The sequence below is a fragment of the Bombina bombina genome, chromosome 9, assembly GCF_027579735.1.
Source record: "Bombina bombina isolate aBomBom1 chromosome 9, aBomBom1.pri, whole genome shotgun sequence".
In the NCBI taxonomy this organism is placed as follows: Eukaryota; Metazoa; Chordata; class Amphibia; order Anura; family Bombinatoridae; genus Bombina; species Bombina bombina.
This window is the reverse complement of record NC_069507.1, coordinates 102,957,958-102,979,057: the sequence shown is the minus strand read 5'-3', so window position 1 is coordinate 102,979,057 and position 21,100 is coordinate 102,957,958. Positions and strand designations below refer to the sequence as shown.

General features: G+C 36.7%; 1 protein-coding gene across 1 annotated transcript in view; it reads left to right on the top strand.

Moving 5' to 3' along the window:
* The window catches only part of SLC43A1 (solute carrier family 43 member 1), a 142,121-nt gene extending 125,001 nt beyond the window's left edge, over positions 1-17,120 (top strand). The window contains exons 10-15 of the mRNA XM_053692284.1: positions 4,886-4,921; positions 6,210-6,315; positions 7,981-8,089; positions 8,669-8,742; positions 15,536-15,659; positions 16,435-17,120. Of these exons, the coding sequence (XP_053548259.1) occupies positions 4,886-4,921; positions 6,210-6,315; positions 7,981-8,089; positions 8,669-8,742; positions 15,536-15,659; positions 16,435-16,617 (632 nt within the window). The 3' untranslated portion in view covers positions 16,618-17,120. The remainder of the gene's footprint in view (positions 1-4,885; positions 4,922-6,209; positions 6,316-7,980; positions 8,090-8,668; positions 8,743-15,535; positions 15,660-16,434) is intronic.
* Positions 17,121-21,100: the final 3,980 nt, after the last annotated feature.

Here is a 21,100-nt window from a genome sequence, read left to right as displayed (position 1 = left end):
CCGTACACCGCCGCAACCTACGTTATCCCTATGTACCCCTAACCTGCCCCCCACAACGTCGCCGCCAGCTACTTACAATAATTAACCCCTAATCTGCCGACCGCAAAGCGCCGCCACCTACGTTATCCTTATGTACCCTAATCTGCTGCCCCTAACACCGCCGACCCCTATATTATATTTATTAACCCCTAATCTGCCCCCCTCAACGTCGCCGACACCTGCCTACACTTATTAACCCCTAATCTGCCGAGTGGACCTGAGCGCTACTATAATAAAGTTATTAACCCCTAACCCGCCTCACTAACCCTATCATAAATATTATTAACCCCTAATCTGCCCTCCCTAACATCGCCGACACCTAACTTCAATTATTAACCCCTAATCTGAGTTACCTAGTTAAAATAATAACAAAATTACCTGTAAAATAAGTCCTAACCTAAGTTATAATTAAACCTAACACTACCCTATCAATAAATTAATTAAATAAAATACCTACAATTACCTACAATAAAACCTAACACTACACTATCAATAAATAAATTAAATACAATTTCTACAAATAACTACAATTACATAAACTAACTAAAGTACAAAAAATAAAAAAGAACTAAGTTACAAAAAATAAAAAAATATTTACAAACATAAGAAAAATATTACAACAATTTTAAACTAATTACACCTACTCTAAGCCCCCTAATAAAATAACAAAGACCCCCAAAATAAAAAATTCCCTACCCTATTCTAAATTAATAAATGTAAGCTCTTTTACCTTACCAGCCCTGAACAGGGCCCTTTGCGGGGCATGCCCCAAGAAAATCAGCTCTTTTGCCTGTAAAAAAAAACATACAATACCCCCCCCCAACATTACAACCCACCACCTACATACCCCTAATCTAACCCAAACCCCCCTTAAATAAACCTAACACTAAGCCCCTGAAGATCTTCCTACCTTGTCTTCACCTCACCGGGTATCACCGATCGGTCCTGGCTCCGATATCTTCATCCAACCCAAGCGGGGGCTAGACATCCACTGAAGAAGTCCAGAAGAGGGTCCAAAGTCTTCCTCCTATCCGGCAAGAAGAGGACATCCGGACCGGCAAACATCTTCATCCAAGCGGCATCTTCGATCTTCTTCCACCGGTGCGGAGCGGGTCCATGTTGAAGCAGCCGACGCGGATCCATCCTCTTCTTCCGGCGTCTCCCGACGAATGACGGTTCCTTTAAGGGACGTCATCCAAGATTCTATCAGCCAATCGGAATTAAGGTAGGAATATTCTGATTGGCTGATGGAATCAGCCAATCAGAATCAAGTTCAATCCGATTGGCTGATCCAATCAGCCAATCAGATTGAGCTTGCATTCTATTGGCTGTTCCGATCAGCCAATAGAATGCGAGCTCAATCTGATTGGCTGATTGGATCAGCCAATCGGATTGAACTTGATTCTGATTGGCTGATTCCATCAGCCAATCAGAATATTCCTACCTTAATTCCGATTGGCTGATAGAATCCTATCAGCCAATCGGAATTCGAGGGACGCCATCTTGGATGACGTCCCTTAAAGGAACCGTCATTCGTCGGGAGACGCCGGAAGAAGAGGATGGATCCGCGTCGGCTGATTCAAGATGGACCCGCTCCGCACCGGATGGAAGAAGATAGAAGATGCCGCTTGGAGAAGATGTTTGCCGGTCCGGATGTCCTCTTCTTGCCGGATAGGAGGAAGACTTTGGAGCCTCTTCTGGACCTCTTCAGCACCGGATGCCAGGACGGATTGGTGATACCTGGATGGTGAAGACAAGGTAGGAAGATCTTCAGGGGCTTAGTGTAAGGTTTATTTAAGGGGGGTTTGGGTTAGATTAGGGGTATGTGGGTGGTGGGTTGTAATGTTGGGGGGGGTATTGTATGTTTTTTTTTACAGGCAAAAGAGCTGAACTTCTTGGGGCATGCCCCGCAAAGGGCCCTGTTCAGGGCTGGTAAGGTAAAAGAGTTTTTAACTCTATTAATTTAGAATAGGGTAGGGCATTTTTTTATTTTGGGGGTCTTTGTTATTTTATTAGGGGGCTTAGAGTAGGTGTAATTAGTTTAAAATTGTTGTAATATTTTTCTTATGTTTGTAAATATTTTTTTATTTTTTGTAACTTAGTTCTTTTTAATTTTTTGTACTTTAGTTAGTTTATGTAATTGTAGTTATTTGTAGCAATTGTATTTAATTTATTTATTGATAGTGTAGTGTTAGGTTAATTGAAGGTAATTGTAGGTATTTTATTTAATTAATTTATTGATAGGGTAGTGTTAGGTTTAATTATAACTTAGGTTAGGATTTATTTTACAGGTAATTTTGTTATTATTTTAACTAGGTAACTATTAAATAGTTCTTAACTATTTAATAGCTATTGTACCTGGTTAAAATAATTACCAAGTTGCCTGTAAAATAAATATTAATCCTAAAATAGCTACAATATAATTATAATTTATATTGTAGCTATATTAGGATGTATTTTACAGGTAAGTATTTAGCTTTAAATAGGAATAATTTATTTAATAAGAGTTAATTAATTTCGTTAGATTTAAATTATATTTAACTTAGGGGGGTGTTAGTGTTAGGGTTAGACTTAGCTTTAGGGGTTAATCCATTTATTATAGTAGCGGTGAGCTCCGGTCGTCAGATTAGGGGTTAATAATTGAAGTTAGGTGTCGGCGATGTTAGGGAGGGCAGATTAGGGGTTAATACTATTTATGATAGGGTTAGTGAGGCGGATTAGGGGTTAATAACTTTATTATAGTAGCGCTCAGGTCCGCTCGGCAGATTAGGGGTTAATAAGTGTAGGCAGGTGTCGGCGACGTTGAGGGGGGCAGATTAGGGGTTAATAAATATAATATAGGGGTCGGCGGTGTTAGGGGCAGCAGATTAGGGTACATAAGGATAACGTAGGTGGCGGCGCTTTGCGGTCGGCAGATTAGGGGTTAATTATTGTAAGTAGCTGGCGGCGACGTTGTGGGGGGCAGGTTAGGGGTTAATAAATGTAATACAGGGGTTGGCGGGGTTAGGGGCAGCAGATTAGGGGTACATAAGTATAACGTAGGTGGCGGTCGGCAGATTAGGGGTTAAAAAATTTTAATCGAATGGCGGCGATGTGGGGGGACCTCGGTTTAGGGGTACATAGGTAGTTTATGGGTGTTAGTGTACTTTAGGGTACAGTAGTTAAGAGCTTTATGAACCGGCGTTAGCCCAGAAAGCTCTTAACTCCTGCTTTTTTCCGGCGGCTGGAGTTTTGTCGTTAGAGCTCTAACGCTCACTTCAGAAACGACTCTAAATACCGGCGTTAGAAAGATCCCATTGAAAAGATAGGATACGCAATTGACGTAAGGGGATCTGCGGTATGGAAAAGTCGCGGCTGAAAAGTGAGCGTTAGACCCTTTAATCACTGACTCCAAATACCGGCGGTAGCCTAAAACCAGCGTTAGGAGCCTCTAACGCTGGTTTTCACGGCTAACGCCAAACTCCAAATCTAGGCCTCAGTGTCCTCATTTTAAATATGATTGGTTAATTACTTTCTCTAAAGATTGTCGCTACTTCTTGAGCACATCAACAAGACTGCATATGAACATATTCTATTATAATCCTGGTAGAGCTATGTCATATCAGCTACCTAGATGCAACATAAATCTCCATCTTTAAAAATGATCATTATTCTCATACAAGAGGAAATGTAAATGTAGAACTTATCATTCTTAAATCATGTAACTTAACAGTATAAACATGGTAAGAACCCTTCAATTGTATTTCCAAGCTTGAACTTTAAAGGGACAGTGCACTGTAAAATAGTTTTTTCCCTAATGTGAATTGTTATACCAGTTGCAGAGTTTAAAATATATAATACATGGCATATTTAGGTTTATTTGTGTATATATAGCCGTTTTTGATATTTAAACAACTGCAGTCATTAAAATGGGTTGAGCTTACAGGGAAATACGTTTTCCTTTTTGTATTACTTTATGTACACACACATGCTTCTTTATATTATCTCTGCCTTTATACCAAAGACCCATACTTTGGTGTCAATCAACCCGATCGTACTCGATCGGGTTGAATTGTGGCGATTCCTGTCCGCCTCCTCAGAGCAGACGGACAGGTTATGGAGCAGCAGTCTTTAGACCGCTGCTTCATAACTGCTGTTTCTGGCGAGCCTGCAGGCTCGCCAGAAACACGGGGCCTCAAGCTCCATTCGGAGCTTGATAGATAGGCCCCTTAGAGAGAACAATTTAAAATAAACATGTTATTACTTATCTCCCCTAACCCCCACTGGGTGTGCTATTTCTTTTGCTGGCTATGTTACCCAGATTTTCTATAGCCTATACTTAAGTATAGAAACTTTCAGTATAGGTAGGGATACCATAGGCAAAAATCAGCTATTTAAAATGCTGAAATAAAGGAAAATTAGCTATTTGTAAACAATCCAATTACACTCCAGCAGGTAAAATGAATCATTAGAAACAAATTAAGGGAGAGAAAAAAAATAAGGTACACTGTCCCTTAAATATATCTTTCATAACTATAATGTTACAATGAAACATCTTTCTCCATTAAATCCTATTCTCTTTTCCACCTTTTTTTATAAAATACTCCAAATATTTCAAAGAATATGCATACATGTTTTATATAGCATACATGTTTATTTAGCAAGTCAAGATAACACTGGCCGATCAATATTGCTGCACAATATATTTTAAATGTGTAGTTTCCTGTTTTATCAAACAAGGGTTTCCTACTGCCTTAGGAGTTAAGTACATTTAGTGGAAATTCTGTTTTGACAAGTGGATTAATGAGTTTGTTTTATGGCATTTATGGAATTCATGAGTACATATCTTATCTGCTTTTTTTTCCAGTGCCCAATGAAATTAAAGTGGAAGCCGAATCTGCAGGTAATACATTTAATTGAACTAGACATGGCCACAGATGATATACCAAGTGTGTGTGTGTTTGTCTGTGTGTGTATGAGTGTGTGTGTTTTTGTGTGTATATTTGTGTTTATGTTTGTGTATGTGTATGTGCGTATATGTTTGTCTGTGTGTGTGTGTGTTTTTGTGTGTATATTTGTGTGTGTGTTTATGTTTGTGTATGTGTATGAGCGTATATGTTTGTCTGTGTGTGTGTGTGTGTGTGTTTTTGTGTGTATATTTGTGTGTGTGTTTATGTTTGTGTATGTGTATGTGCGTATATGTTTGTCTGTGTGTGTGTTTTTGTGTTTATATTTGTGTGTGTGTTTATGTTTGTGTATGTGCGTATATGTTTGTGTGTATATACAGATGTACAAGGTTTGAATTTCCAATTACAGAAAGTCTCAGATCATTGTATATACTACCTTTACTGGGTTGTTGTGTCATTATACCCCAAATTTATTTAGAAATTTGCAAATAAGGGATGCTATACTGGTCTTTAAAAAGAAAATTTGTATTTTTGGTCAATAATTTAACCAGGGGGGATTACTGACCTGTAGACATTCAGTTTTATGTTTTATGATATCACAGTATTTTTTTTTCTAGTGAGTTATAGTTTCAAAGTACACAGTGACATGTAGTATTACACAGTTATCCATATAGATTTTTGTTAGCTGTTTTAAATGCTAGCTATACCTTCTACAAGTGATTTAAAAAAAAACAAAATGATTAAGCCATATATCCAATCTCTGTTTGTCCTACATGCTAATATTTAATTATTTGTTTTGGTGACCAAATATCTGCTGCCTCTTTGTTATTATACAAATAGGTCCCTACATATATAATAATTAATAATAATAATTAACTTATAAAATAATTATGATGAAAAAAAGAAGAAAATGCTTGGTGTTGCAAGTCAATTAACCAGCAGTAATGCTTTATAATGCAAACACATCCTTAAATATTTTAAAGCTTTCTCTTCCAAAAACACTAGGACTTTTAAATTGCTGTAAATAGAGCTTTTTATATTTATTTATTTATTTGTATTTTTAATCACCACTTTCCTTTGTTGTTGGACAGACTAGATTTACTTTTATGTATCCACAGGACCATCTCTTGCTACCATGCAAGCACACACAAACATTTAGTGCTTCCATTAAAGCCAACATTTCTATTTGATATTGTGCAAATATGGTATCAGATAGAAAGAAAAAAAAAATGTAAGTGGGTTTTTGTAACTGTTTCACTCTATCCTTGTTTTATATGTTTCCAGTGAGTTTATACTCATCGGTTTTTGGAGTACTTCAGCTGCTGTGTCTATTCACTTGCCCTTTCATTGGATTTGTCATGGACTGGAAGATGAAGGAAAGTGATGAAGAGTAAGAAAAAAAAGAAATGTGCTACTTACTTTGTAAAATATTTGCTTGAAATCAGGTTATTTAAAACAAATACACAATAACAGAATGACCTTTTATGATGTAATTAACTAAAGATGTGAGTTGGTAGCAAAGATTAAAAAAAAGAGGACATATGACCAGATGGTGGTAGATTTTTGTCTATAGGTAGGTCTCCAAGTAGACCTCTATAATGAAGTGTGATTTCCTTGTTTCACTGAACTCAGTAGTGATAATATGGCATCAAGTAAAAAAAAAATGTGTAACTGTTTTAGCACAAGAATTTTATGTATTTATTTCAAATTAATACATCCTTATATGGCACACATATGACAGAGATATTTTAGAAGGTTCTCTCGTTGAACCCCCACTGCTTTACTAAATACATGAAACCATCTTAAATTAGGGAAAAACACAATTTTAGACCAAGTTAATATCAAAGCTGTAGACCGTGCTGGAGGAGAAACTCCTCCTCTACTACATATTCTTAGTTTTATTTCTGTTCAAATCCCCTTTAAATTCAGGGCAGCTAAAACCTTTGAGGTTTGAAATTACTAGGTGTGCTTAGAACCTCACTCCCAGAATGGCCACTCAGTAGGGTTCGTTCCAATCTCTTACCAAAGCTTTTCTCTAAGTTTTTTTTTTTTTTTTAATGGTTATTAAAATATTACATATAAAATATATATATAAAAAAAATTTTTAAAAATGTATTGTGTTCTCACCCGACCGCGTTAAGATCTAAATTGAGAAACACAATGGGCAAAACTTTTTTTTTACATTCCTATGTTCTTCACATAGAAAATAATGTACTTTTTATTATTAAATATATATATTTTTCTACGTATATATATATATATATATATATATATATATATATATATATATCAGATACTGTTCATGTAAAATACAAATCTATGCCATATACAGTATCTATAGGAATAGATATGCAGGTATAGGTATATACACATATATATAGAAATATGTATTTAAGAATAAAAAGGACATTATCCTGTAAGTGAAGATCATTGGAATATACAGTAAAATACATATAAACACATAAATATGTATACATATACAGACAAATATAGAAGAACATTAGTATGTTATGGTATGTTAAGAACATTAGAATGTGAAATATTAATATTTCATGTTGGGTTAGCGCACTTGAGAAAATGTGACCAGGTTTGCGAGCGAGTAGTTTTTTTTTTTCTCCACTTTTCACACTCCATTAAAGTCTATGGTGGAATATATTAACGCAATCACCAATATTGTAACTTCGGCTTTTTCCGTGAGTCGGATACTTTCAATCTGTAATACGTGCAGTATCCATCACGCGCAAAACACCGAAGTTGAGCGCAGTTAGTGTGTGATCGATAATTAGCCCAAAGAGGGATAAGGCGTTTGGCGCAGTTAATCATAATTTTAAATAGGGCTAGTTTATATTATTATTATTATGCTCAGTTGACATTTTAATAAACACTTTTAAATAGACTCCATAGGTGGAAAAGAAAAAGGTGGAATGGGATGTACTCAAACCGGGAAAATGCAGAATTTATGGGATCTGGGAAATAACTGTTCTTTTACTTAAAAAGTTTGATGTTGGTATAGCATACGTGGAATAACGATACAAATGTATTTTTTTCCCAAAAGGTCTAAAAACATCCAGAAGCTGACCAATGCTAACAGGGCGTTCATCTTCACAAATTTCCTGCTTATTGGCTTTGGAGTCACATGTTTGATTAGCAACCTTCCACTGCAGGTAACTATAATCTATACTATAACAACCCTGCTGGTAATCTTGTGCTGTATCCATCATAACTATTAACCACTTGTCAATAAGGCAAACGCTTGTCTAAAAGTGAGATGCAGATTCACCAAAGAGAAAACATATTAAGTATTATAATATATGGATGGCTAAGTGGCATATTGAAAGCCACATGCAAGACTCTGCAATAATTTGTTTGGCCCAGGGAAAAAGCAGAACTAAAAATGTATGTCATCAATCTTTGTGGTCCCAGGAAAAAGCAGACCTAAAAATGTGTGCTTTGGAGTGTCATGAACTCAATAGTAAAGTAGAAGACCGAGTGTGCACTACATTATTACTTAAATCTGGTCTCGTTGTGCTGGTCATTTTTAGGAAATATATTATTATTATGTGTTTAATAGTCACTAATGTATATGTGGCCCTTAAGACTTCAAAAATATTGATCTCCACCCCCAGGTGATAAAGTTGGACATCACTGTTATACATTATAAGTGATTAGTAGTTTGTCCTCAGCAGAAACAATTTTCCAATCAAATTTTGTTTACTGACGTCTCTTGATATTGTTTTTGGCAGTTTCTCACATATGTCCTCCATACAATGGTCAGAGGTTTTATCCACTCAGCCTGTGGCGGTTTGTATGCTGCAGTGTAAGTATCCCCTGTTACTGAATATATGTAATCATGAGTATTTGTTTGTTTAAAGGGACACTGAACTCAAATTTTTTCTTTTGTAATTCAGAAAGAGCATGCAATTTTAAGCAACTTTCTAATTTACTCCTATTATCAATTTTTCTTTGTTCTCTTGCTATCATTATTTGAAAAAGAAGGCATCTAAGCTTTTTTTTGGTTTCAGTACTCTGGACAGCACTTTTTTATTGGTGGATGAATTTATCCACCACTCAGCAAGGACAACCCAGGTTGTTCACCAAAAATGGGCCGGCATCTAAACTTACATTCTTGCATTTCAAATAAAGATACCAAGAGAATGAAGAAAATTTGATAATAGGAGTAAATTAGAAAGTTGCTTAAAATTTCATGCTCAATCTGAATCATGAAATAATTTTTTGGGGTACAGTGTCCCTTTAAGGGCATTCTCTTATATTGATGTATTGTCTGCCTATAATTCTGTATAGTGTTGTAAGCACCTGCTACTAACTAAAAGTTCATACTGATATATTTAGTTATATTTATATTATATTTAGTTTATAGTTATATTTTATTTAGTTTAGTTTGCATTTAGTGCAGTTATGCTCAGATATTTTTTTCTTTTGCATGAAATTGTCATAAACCCATTTAAAAAAAAATCGGGTTATATTTAAAGACATTTTTTTTAAAATAGATCAGCATAATAATAAATGTTCAAATTAAATAAATGGTTTATTAAATATATTTTCATCTGATTCTAGCAAAGGTTGGCTAGAGCATGTTTTATTTAATCCAATGTATGTTTATCACTTGTTTGATTACAATCTATCGTTTGATAATTATCGGCGTGTTAATGGCTGCAGATTAACCATTTTCAATGTTGACACAATCAGCCATTTTCATTCGTTATTGGCAGCACTTTTTCATTATCGTTTTGGTGAAAAATGGTCCTATTGTTAACCTATACTAAACACAGCCGAAGAGAAGTTTATCACCATAATAACAGACATACAAAACAAATGGGACGTCTCTCAAATACAATTAAAAATAATGATTTCAAATATATATATATTTTTTTAAATTAACGCTTTTATTATACATTGTTCTTTGTTTTTAAAAAGACTCATAGGGGTATATTTACCATGGTGTGGACAGACATGATCCGCTATAGCGAATCATGTCCGCCGCACATCGATAAATGCAGACAGCATATGCTCTCAGCATTTATCATTGCACCAGCAGTTCTTGTGAACTGCTGGTGCAATACTGCCCTCTACAGATTTGCGGCCATTCGGGCCGCTAGCAGGGAGTGTCAATCAATCCGATCGTAACTGAAGTGGAGTGGGTTGGAAGCAGCATCCGCTGCTTCATAAATACACCCCATATAGTAAATGAGACAAATACAAAACAATTGGGGCATCTCCCATATACAATTAAAAGTAATAAATAATTTGAAATAGTTAAAAAAGATAAGTCCCTTTAAAATCATTTAAATCAGATAGATATTTTATTCTCACTCCCTTAATCAATCGCCATACGTGTGTTTAAATAAATGTGTGAAATGTCTTTAAAATGTTATGAGTTTTTAAAAAAAACAAAAAAAAACAAAGAACAATGTATAATAAAAGCGTTAAATTATTTAAAAAAATACAAAACAAATGGGACGTCTCCCATATACAATTATTTTTAATTGTATATGGGAGACGTCCCATTTGTCTTGTATTTGTGTTATTAATTATTTTATGTGTTTTTTAAGTATATAAAAGTTCTTTTTGGACAGTTTTGATCCTTGGTGATTAACTTCCCTTGGCTGTGAGCACTCTTGTTAAAGGGACATCAAACCCCAAATTGTTCTTTCATGATTCAGATACAGCATGCAATTTTAAACAACTTTCTAATTGACTTCTATTATCAATTTTTCTTCTTTCTCTTGGTATCTTTTGTTGAAAAACAGGGACGTATGGTTAGGAGCCGGCCCATTTCTGGAGCACTATATGGCAGCAGTGTTGCAAGAATATTATCCATTTGCAAGAGCACTATTTCCTGCCATGAAGTGCTCCAGACACCTTGCTAGGTATCTCTTCAACACAGAGTATCATGGGAATGAAGCAAATTTGATCATAGAAGTAAATTGGAAACTTTTTTTTAAAATGGTGAGCTCTGTCTGATTCACAAAATACATTTTTGTGTTTCCTGTCCCTTTAAATATATCCATTCTTTTTTAGACAGTTCAGAGGCTGGTCTGTAACTTGTGGTGGAAGTTTCATGCGCAATCTCATCATATTTTTTCCTGTTTTTCTGATCATAATCCAATTTATTTTTGGGCCATGTTTTACCTATGAATTTAACAGCTGACAATACTTTTTGCCTTACCCCAAGTACCCCAAAAGTTTTTCAAATGCAACAATTGTTTTGTACATGGCAAAACACACTGAAATTAGCAACGTCACCATATACAGACACTTCCTGTCTGATCAATTAAGGCAAATTAAGGGACAGTCTACACCAGAATTGTTATTGTTTTAAAATATAGATAATCCCTTTATTACCCATTCCCTAGTTTTGCATAACCAACACAGTTATATTAATATACTTTTTACCTCTGTAATTACCTTGTATCTAAGCCTTTGCAGACTGCCCCCTTATTTCAATTCTTTTGACAGACTTGCATTTTAGCCAATCAGTGCTGGCTTCTAGGAACTTTACGTGCGTGAGCACAGTGTTATCTATATAATACACATGAACTAACACCCTCTAGTGCTAAAAAACTGTCAAAATGCCATGAGATTCAAAGAAATTAGCATATGAACCTCCTAGGTTTAGCTTTAAACTAAGAATACCAAGAGAACAAAGCAAAATTGGTGATAGAAGTAAATTGGAAAATTGTTTAAAATTACATGCCCTATCTAAATCATGAATGTTTGTTTTGGACTAGACTGTCCCTTTAAATTAATAATAGGCACTTTTACACTAATAACAAATAGTGAAATTGATAACTCAACAAAGACGCATACACACTATACAATGTAAAAAAAGAGCAATCAGCATACAGGCCCGTCAGCTTGTATTCACTGAACCCTGAAATTGCTATTTTGTTATTAATAATATTGCACATTTCGATATTCGCTTACAAAATCACAAGATTAACAGTGCAGATAACAATTTTATGTTGTTTTCAGGAAGTATAAATTTCAAGCTTCAGTAGTATTAATGGCTGAAGCATTTTGGGATTATGATTACTGGAAAAGCACATTAAAAAAACTGACCAAAGTTCAGATATTATCTGCCATAAACAAATGCAAGATTGTGATTAAACACTATGGGCTAGATTACAAATGGAGCGCTAATGTTAACATGGGACACAATAAGCAATATTGTGATTGTGCTAACGTGTATATTACAAGTTGAAAGTAAAAGGTTGCGCTCAAGTGCAAACAAAAACTGAGCTAGAAGAATTAGTGCGACTGGAGACCTAGGGGCATATGTATCAAGCTCCGAATGGAGCTTGATGCCCCGTGTTTCTGGCGAGCCTGCAGGCTTGCCAGAAACAGCAGTTATGAAGCAGCGGTCACAAAGACCGCTGCTCCATAACCTGTCCGCCTGCTCTGAGCAGGCGGACACACATCGCCGGAAATCAACCCGATCGAGTACGATCGGGTTGATTGACACCCCCCTGCTGGCGGCCGATTGGCCGCGCGTCTGCAGGGGGCAGCGTTGCACCAGCAGCTCTTGTGAGCTGCTGGTGCAATGCTGAATACGGCAAGCGTATTGGTCACCGTATTCAGCGAGGTCTGGCGGACCTGATCCGCAGTGTCCGATCAGGTCCGCCAGACCTTGATAAATATGCCCCCTAGCGTAAACTGTAATGGTTAAAGAAAATGTTCACAAAACATATTTAAATAAACTATTACACTCATATATAGCCAATATTTTATAAGGGTTAAAAAGGATATGGTGTATGACAAGGTGTTTGACTGAAAAGGTCTTTAATGTGTGTATGTGTATATATTTATATGTATATACTTATATACACATATGTATATATATATAGATATATATATATATATATATATATATATCATTGAGGAATAGATCCGCACTCACTGGAATTTTAAACAACAAACGTGGTTTATTGTGACGTTTCGGGGATCAAACCATCCCCTTCATCATTTGGTCTGATGAAGGGGACGGTTTGATCGCCAAAACGTCACAATTTCTTGCTATTTCTGAGGAAGTGAGAGTGCTAATTCCACAACTATTAAATATATATATATATATACACACTTTTGAACCATTTCCAATCAACTACTTTTAAACATGCAATATCATTCTTAATCAATTCGTATATGTTTAAATGTCTTTCGAATAGACATACTTTATTTTCCAATGTTCTTTGTATTTTCAAATAGTTATTTCTATATATATCTGTATATACAATATATATTTATATCTAAATATCTCTCTATATATATGTATATATATATATATATATATATATACTGTATATAAATATATATATATATATATATATATATATATATATATATATATATATATATATATATATATATATATATATATATATATATATATATACAGTATATATTTATATATCATATAGATATTTAGGTTACGGATGTGCATTTGTTTTGAAAAACAAAAATTAAAATCTAAATGAATGCACCAGCAAAATTTAAAGAAAAAATACTGATGAAATTAGTCAGTATTCATTCATTTTCTTTAAATGACTTTTTAGGTATACAATACTTACCCTAACGTTCTCTAGAGAGCACGCTTACCCGATCCTCTTCTTGCCAGAGCTCCGGCTGTGCTAACAGGAGGTTAAGGGGCCGATTTAACATTGTGCAGGCGGACATCGATAAACGCAGACAGCATACGCTGTCGGCATTTATCATTGCACAAGTATTTCTAGGGAAATGCCACCCCCTGCACATTCACAGCCAATCAGCCGCTAGCAGGGGGTGTCAATCATCCCGATTGATTTCCCGATTGGTGGACTAGTTAAGGAGAAGCGATCTTATGATCACTGCTTCTTAACTTATGATTCCGGAGAGCCTGAAGGCAAGCACGGAAACTGCTGCTTTCGCAGCATAATAAATCGGCCCCTTAGTGTGCTCGGCTCCCAGAACCTGCATTAACTGTTAGCACACCCGGGGCTCTGGCAAGAAGAGGATCATGTTAGCGCAATCTCCAGAGCGCATTAGGGTAAGTATTGTAGCTACAGCTGAACTTTTCACCTTATATAAGAAAAAGACAGAGGCGCACAGGGCCAACTCAAGTGAAATATTTTATTATCAGTGAAATACACACATAAAAACTAACACTTACAAGATTCGTAAGTGCTACAAAGCACATCTTTTGAGCACTGTGTAAGTACAGCTGCTACTCCTCCACACCAGGTTTAAGATTGAAATTTTCAGGCACGGTATCCGGAACCCCTGCTCTGATAACCGTGGATAGGATTATAGGACAGCTGGCCAAACGCTTGCTCCTTAATAGCCTAACGCGTTTCCCCCGATCAGTGGCTGGGCTTCTTCATGAGGCAGTAGTGACGTATGTGTTTGGAATTGCGCCTTTGTTGTTTAAAGGAGAGACAGCCAATTATCGTAAAGAAGTGTGTTACTTGGCCAATCCTGTTCATAGGTGTGTCTCATATCGCTCCACATACAAAACTTTTAGTTCGCTACGGCATAAATCATACCTTATCTGACACTTTTACATCAAATTGCTAAAAACCACATAGTTGATAATATATACACAAAAAAAGTACTTATAAAATTAGTTAAAATTAGCATACTGAATTGTCAAAAAGGAATTATATAAAAGAGTAGACATAATTATTCTTTCAGGTTTGACCGTTACTATGTATAAATATTTTATGCCTAAAGTATAATTGTATAGAGTGCGGTCAGAATTAAAACTAAATCTACATAATAGTAGTTAATCCCCATACTAGTAATTTTTCCCTGAAATAGTCTGTTGGGGCTCTTATAATTTTACTCATATTAGATTACTATAAGAGTTGGGTACTTTATTCTAAATATTACGTACTGTGTGAACTTTTCACCTGTAGCTCTGAAACACAAATTTGTTTTAACGAAAACAAATGTAAATGTTTAAAACTAAACAAATACTGAATTTTAGTTAAACAAAACGAATACCGAAAATTCAGGGAAATGAATTTCTCTGAATATTCGGAACAAAATTTTCTTGGCTATGCAATTCAAATATAGATATATATTTTAAAAATCAAAATTATATATATATATTATAAATAAAATGAACAATTTATTTTATTTGGAGAACATTGAAATGTAAAGTATTTCATACTCACTTTGGGTTTAGAGCTGTAAGCGATAGTTTAGTTTTCTTTTTAGTAGCAGGATGTTTATGGGGAGAAGTTGCGGTTGCGACATCCGAAGTTAACGTGCCTGATATTTTGTTTGTGCGCTAACTTTTTACTCTCATTTTTCTTTAAGAGAAGTTAGCAGGTCAGTGAAAAAGTCACTTGTAATCTGACCCTATGCGTTTAATCCCTGCAAAAAGGTTTAAATGTATACCCAGTGTGCTCCCATGTCTTTCTTGAGCACAGCACGGCTGATGATTGGCATATGATATGTAAGTCTCCCTTTCCTGATTGGCTAGCCATGACTTCTTTCTACACTAGAATGACCCTTTAAATGTGAGGTAACTGATTTGCTTGATCATAGCATGTATTAAATGCAATAGTCCTGTCATAGGCATTCTGTTAACTGTTCTGTAATTTGTCATACAGATTTCCTTCTGGTCACTTTGGCACTCTCACTGGACTACAGTCACTCTTAAGTGCTGTGTTTGCATTACTTCAGCAACCTCTCTACATGGCAATGCTTGGACCCCTCCATGGGGATGCTTTCTGGGTATGTAATGATACCAACAATATTTTTTAATACCTGATGGCTCAAATAGATTAAAGGGCATTTGCCAATGGAGTTCTTTGAATAGTTAAAAAAAAATTAAAGCCAGTTTACCTTACTATAGCATTTATCATTTAAAATGTCTTAAATTTATAATATTAGCATTTTACCTAGATATTAATAGGTTATTTTTCTTGATTTATGATTTATATCATTGGAAGTGAGCAAGTCAATGTTAAGTCTTTATATTGTTTTTTTTTTTTTTTGTACTGTCAAAAATGGAGGGATCTTTCTTTCAGTTATACCAGGTACCCATGATGAATGTTTCTTATCTCAAAGTTCTTGGCCCTTGTTCATTTTTTCTTCTCTCTTGTTTAAGTGGTCCTTGACCTTTTTTCTCCTCTTTGTTGCATAATTGGCTCTTGGGTTTGCCCTCAATCTTTTTTTCTCCCTTTAATTAGTTGTCCATATCCTGTTCAACCTCTGTTGCCTATTATTACATGAATGGTCCTTAGCTCCCATTTATTTCTTTTGGATTTAGGATAAGTAGATCTTGACAATGTCCATACTTTAATAAAAGGTGATTAACTTCCTGTTCATCCTATTTCTATTCTCACATTTGCTGAGTGTTACTGGTCTCTGGTAAGTCTTTGGTATACCTTAAATGAGTACTAAATGTTTTCCTCCTCTTTCTAATAATAAAGATAGTTAGCGGAGCAATTCAACTTTTGTTCTCTGTCTCGAAGTTCTGCATCTGATAAAATTCTTTCTCTTCTAGGTAAACATGGCTTTGCTCATTTTTTCCTTCGCTGGGTTTATACTTCCAGGATACTTATTAATTTACCGTCGGAGACTAATAAAAATTAAGGACGGAAAAATGGGAGAAAAGAACCCAGCTGCTGTTCCATTGCAAGAAACAAATTATCCAAATGGGGTTGCCGGAAGTGATACCACAGCTTAATATGAGAAAGCCCCTTATCCACTATGAGAAAGTATTAAATTATAATGGGAACTATGATGTTTAAAAGGTCTCAAAAATATGAGTGCGACCCATGGACAATTGTAATAAGGACAATTGTATTTATACTAAATTAACATAATAGGTCATAAACACTGCCTTATTAGAAGGTAAAATGTTTTTATAGGGTAATGTCCATGAGTAATCATTTGCTTAATAACACCATGTTAAATTAACACTAAGTAGGAGCCGCTATAATATAATTCAGTGAAAAAATGTATTATTCTGTACTGCTGCCTACATTTATTTTTAAATGGTGAAATTATATTATTTAGAACTAGTGCATCCAAATTAATTAATTGATTGATAAGTATGAGAACACAGCCAGGAAATATTATCACAGCTTAATACAGGTGTTAAATGATATAGCGTTAAGCTCCTAGTGTTGGTATAGATGTGTATATGATACTTATGCCACTGTTGGGAATAAAATACTTTAAAAGGGACATGGAACTCAAAAATTTACAATCAAACAAATAAGTTACATTTTCTGTTAGGACTTCCCCTTTAAAGCAGATTTTGTTTTGTTTGGGTAGCCAATCACAAGACACATTTATATATTGTTTTATTAAGAAATTATTGACTCCCCCAAGAGGGTGAGCTGGAATGAATGATTTCTGCGTAGGCCTATATAGGTTTCATGTCCAAATTGTATATTAAAATAGCCTCTGCTAGGCTAAAATTATTATGTATTTGTAAAAAAAAAAAAAAAAAAACACCCCTGTGCATTTGTTTGAAACATGTTTGTAGAAAATTTGGGAGTTCCTTGTTCCTTTAACATTTTAGATTAACTGTTTTTCTCCAACATAGGTGTGTCCGGTCCACGGCGTCATCCTTACTTGTGGGATATTCTCTTCCCCAACAGGAAATGGCAAAGAGCCCAGCAAAGCTGGTCACATGATCCCTCCTAGGCTCCGCCTACCCCAGTCATTCTCTTTGCCGTTGTACAGGCAACATCTCCACGGAGATGGCTTAGAGTTTTTTAGTGTTTAACTGTAGTTTTTATTATTCAATCAAGAGTTTGTTATTTTAAAATAGTGCTGGTATGTACTATTTACTCTGAAACAGAAAAGAGATGAAGATTTCTGTTTGTATGAGGAAAATGATTTTAGCAACCGTTACTAAAATCCATGGCTGTTCCACACAGGACTGTTGAGAGGAATTAACTTCAGTTGGGGGAACAGTGAGCAGTCTCTTGCTGCTTGAGGTATGACACATTCTAACAAGACGATGTAATGCTGGAAGCTGTCATTTTCCCTATGGGATCCGGTAAGCCATGTTTATTAAGATAGTAAATAAGGGCTTATTAAGACTGTAGACTTTTTCTGGGCTAAATCGATTCATTATTAACACATATTTAGCCTTGAGGAATCATTTAATCTGGGTATTTTGATAAGATTATATCGGCAGGCACTGTTTTAGACACCTTATTCTTTAGGGGCTTTCCCAAATCATAGGCAGAGCCTCATTTTCGCGCCGGTGTTGCGCACTTGTTTTTGAGAGGCATGACATGCAGTCGCATGTGTGAGGAGCTCTGATACATAGAAAAGACTTTCTGAAGGCGTCATTTGGTATCGTATTCCCCTTTGGGCTTGGTTGGGTCTCAGCAAAGCAGATACCAGGGACTGTAAAGGGGTTAAAGTTAAAAACGGCTCCGGTTCCGTTATTTTAAGGGTTAAAGCTTCCAAATTTGGTGTGCAATACTTTTAAGGCTTTAAGACACTGTGGTGAAATTTTGGTGAATTTTGAACAATTCCTTCATATTTTTTCGCAATTGCAGTAATAAAGTGTGTTCAGTTTAAAATTTAAAGTGACAGTAACGGTTTTATTTTAAAACGTTTTTTGTACTTTGTTATCAAGTTTATGCCTGTTTAACATGTCTGAACTACCAGATAGACTGTGTTCTGACTGTGGGGAAGCCAGAGTTCCTTCTCATTTAAATAAATGTGATTTATGTGACAATGATAATGATGCCCAAGATGATTCCTCAAGTGAGGGGAGTAAGCATGGTACTGCATCATTCCCTCCTTCGTCTACACGAGTCTTGCCCACTCAGGAGGCCCCTAGTACATCTAGCGCGCCAATACTCCTTACTATGCAACAATTAACGGCTGTAATGGATAATTCTATCAAAAACATTTTAGCCAAAATGCCCACTTATCAGCGTAAGCGCGACTGCTCTGTTTTAGATACTGAAGAGCATGACGACGCTGATGATAATGGTTCTGAAAGGCCCCTACACCAGTCTGATGGGGCCAGGGAGGTTTTGTCTGAGGGGGAAATTTCAGATTCAGGGAAAATTTCTCAACAAGCTGAACCTGATGTGATTACGTTTAAATTTAAGTTGGAACATCTCCGCGCTCTGCTTAAGGAGGTATTATCCACTCTGGATGATTGTGAAAATTTGGTCATCCCAGAGAAACTATGTAAAATGGACAAGTTCCTAGAGGTCCCGGGGCTTCCAGAAGCTTTTCCTATACCCAAGCGGGTGGCGGACATTGTAAATAAAGAATGGGAAAGGCCCGGTATACCTTTCGTCCCTCCCCCCATATTTAAAAAATTGTTTCCTATGGTCGACCCCAGAAAGGTCTTATGGCAGACAGTCCCCAAGGTCGAGGGAGCGGTTTCCACTTTAAACAAACGCACCACTATACCCATAGAAGATAGTTGTGCTTTCAAAGATCCTATGGATAAAAAATTAGAAGGTTTACTTAAAAAGATGTTTGTTCAGCAGGGTTACCTTCTACAACCTATTTCATGCATTGTCCCTGTCGCTACAGCCGCGTGTTTCTGGTTCGATGAGCTGGTAAAGGCGGTCGATAGTGATTCTCCTCCTTATGAGGAGATTATGGACAGAATCAATGCTCTCAAATTGGCTAATTCTTTCACCCTAGACGCCACTTTGCAATTGGCTAGGTTAGCGGCTAAGAATTCTGGGTTTGCTATTGTGGCGCGCAGAGCGCTTTGGTTGAAATCTTGGTCAGCTGATGCGTCTTCCAAGAACAAACTACTTAACATTCCTTTCAAGGGAAAAACGCTGTTTGGCCCTGACTTGAAAGAGATTATCTCTGATATCACTGGGGGTAAGGGCCACGGCCTTCCTCAGGATCGGCCTTTCAAGGCCAAAAATAAACCTAATTTTCGTCCCTTTCGTAGAAACGGACCAGCCCAAAGTGCTACGTCCTCTAAGCAAGAGGGTAATACTTCTCAAGCCAAGCAAGCTTGGAGACCAATGCAAGGCTGGAACAAGGGAAAGCAGGCCAAGAAACCTGCCACTGCTACCAAGACAGCATGAAATGTTGGCCCCCGATCCGGGACCGGATCTGGTGGGGGGCAGACTCTCTCTCTTCGCTCAGGCTTGGGCAAGAGATGTTCTGGATCCTTGGGCACTAGAAATAGTCTCCCAAGGTTATCTTCTGGAATTCAAGGGGCTTCCCCCAAGGGGGAGGTTCCACAGGTCTCAGTTGTCTTCAGACCACATAAAAAGACAGGCATTCTTACATTGTGTAGAAGACCTGTTAAAAATGGGAGTGATTCATCCTGTTCCATTAGGAGAACAAGGGATGGGGTTCTACTCCAATCTGTTCATAGTTCCCAAAAAAGAGGGAACGTTCAGACCAATCTTAGATCTCAAGATCTTAAACAAGTTTCTCAAGGTTCCATCGTTCAAAATGGAAACCATTCGAACAATTCTTCCTTCCATCCAGGAAGGTCAATTCATGACCACGGTGGATTTAAAGGATGCGTATCTACATATTCCTATCCACAAGGAACATCATCGGTTCCTAAGGTTCGCATTCCTGGACAAGCATTACCAGTTCGTGGCGCTTCCTTTCGGATTAGCCACTGCTCCAAGGATTTTCACAAAGGTACTAGGGTCCCTTCTAGCGGTGCTAAGACCAAGGGGCATTGCTGTAGTACCTTACTTGGACGACATTTTGATTCAAGCGTCGTCCCTTCCTCAAGCAAAGGCTCACACGGACATCGTCCTGGCCTTTCTCAGATCTCACGGATGGAAAGTGAACGTGGAAAAGAGTTCTCTATCTCCGTCAACAAGGGTTCCCTTCTTGGGAACAATAATAGACTCCTTAGAAATGAGGATTTTTCTGACAGAAGCCAGAAAAACAAAACTTCTAGACTCTTGTCGGATACTTCATTCCGTTCCTCTTCCTTCCATAGCGCAGTGCATGGAAGTGATAGGTTTGATGGTAGCGGCAATGGACATAGTTCCTTTTGCGCGCATTCATCTAAGACCATTACAACTGTGCATGCTCAGTCAGTGGAATGGGGACTATACAGACTTGTCTCCGAGGATACAAGTAAATCAGAGGACCAGAGACTCACTCCGTTGGTGGCTGTCCCTGGACAACCTGTCACAAGGGATGACCTTCCGCAGACCAGAGTGGGTCATTGTCACGACCGACGC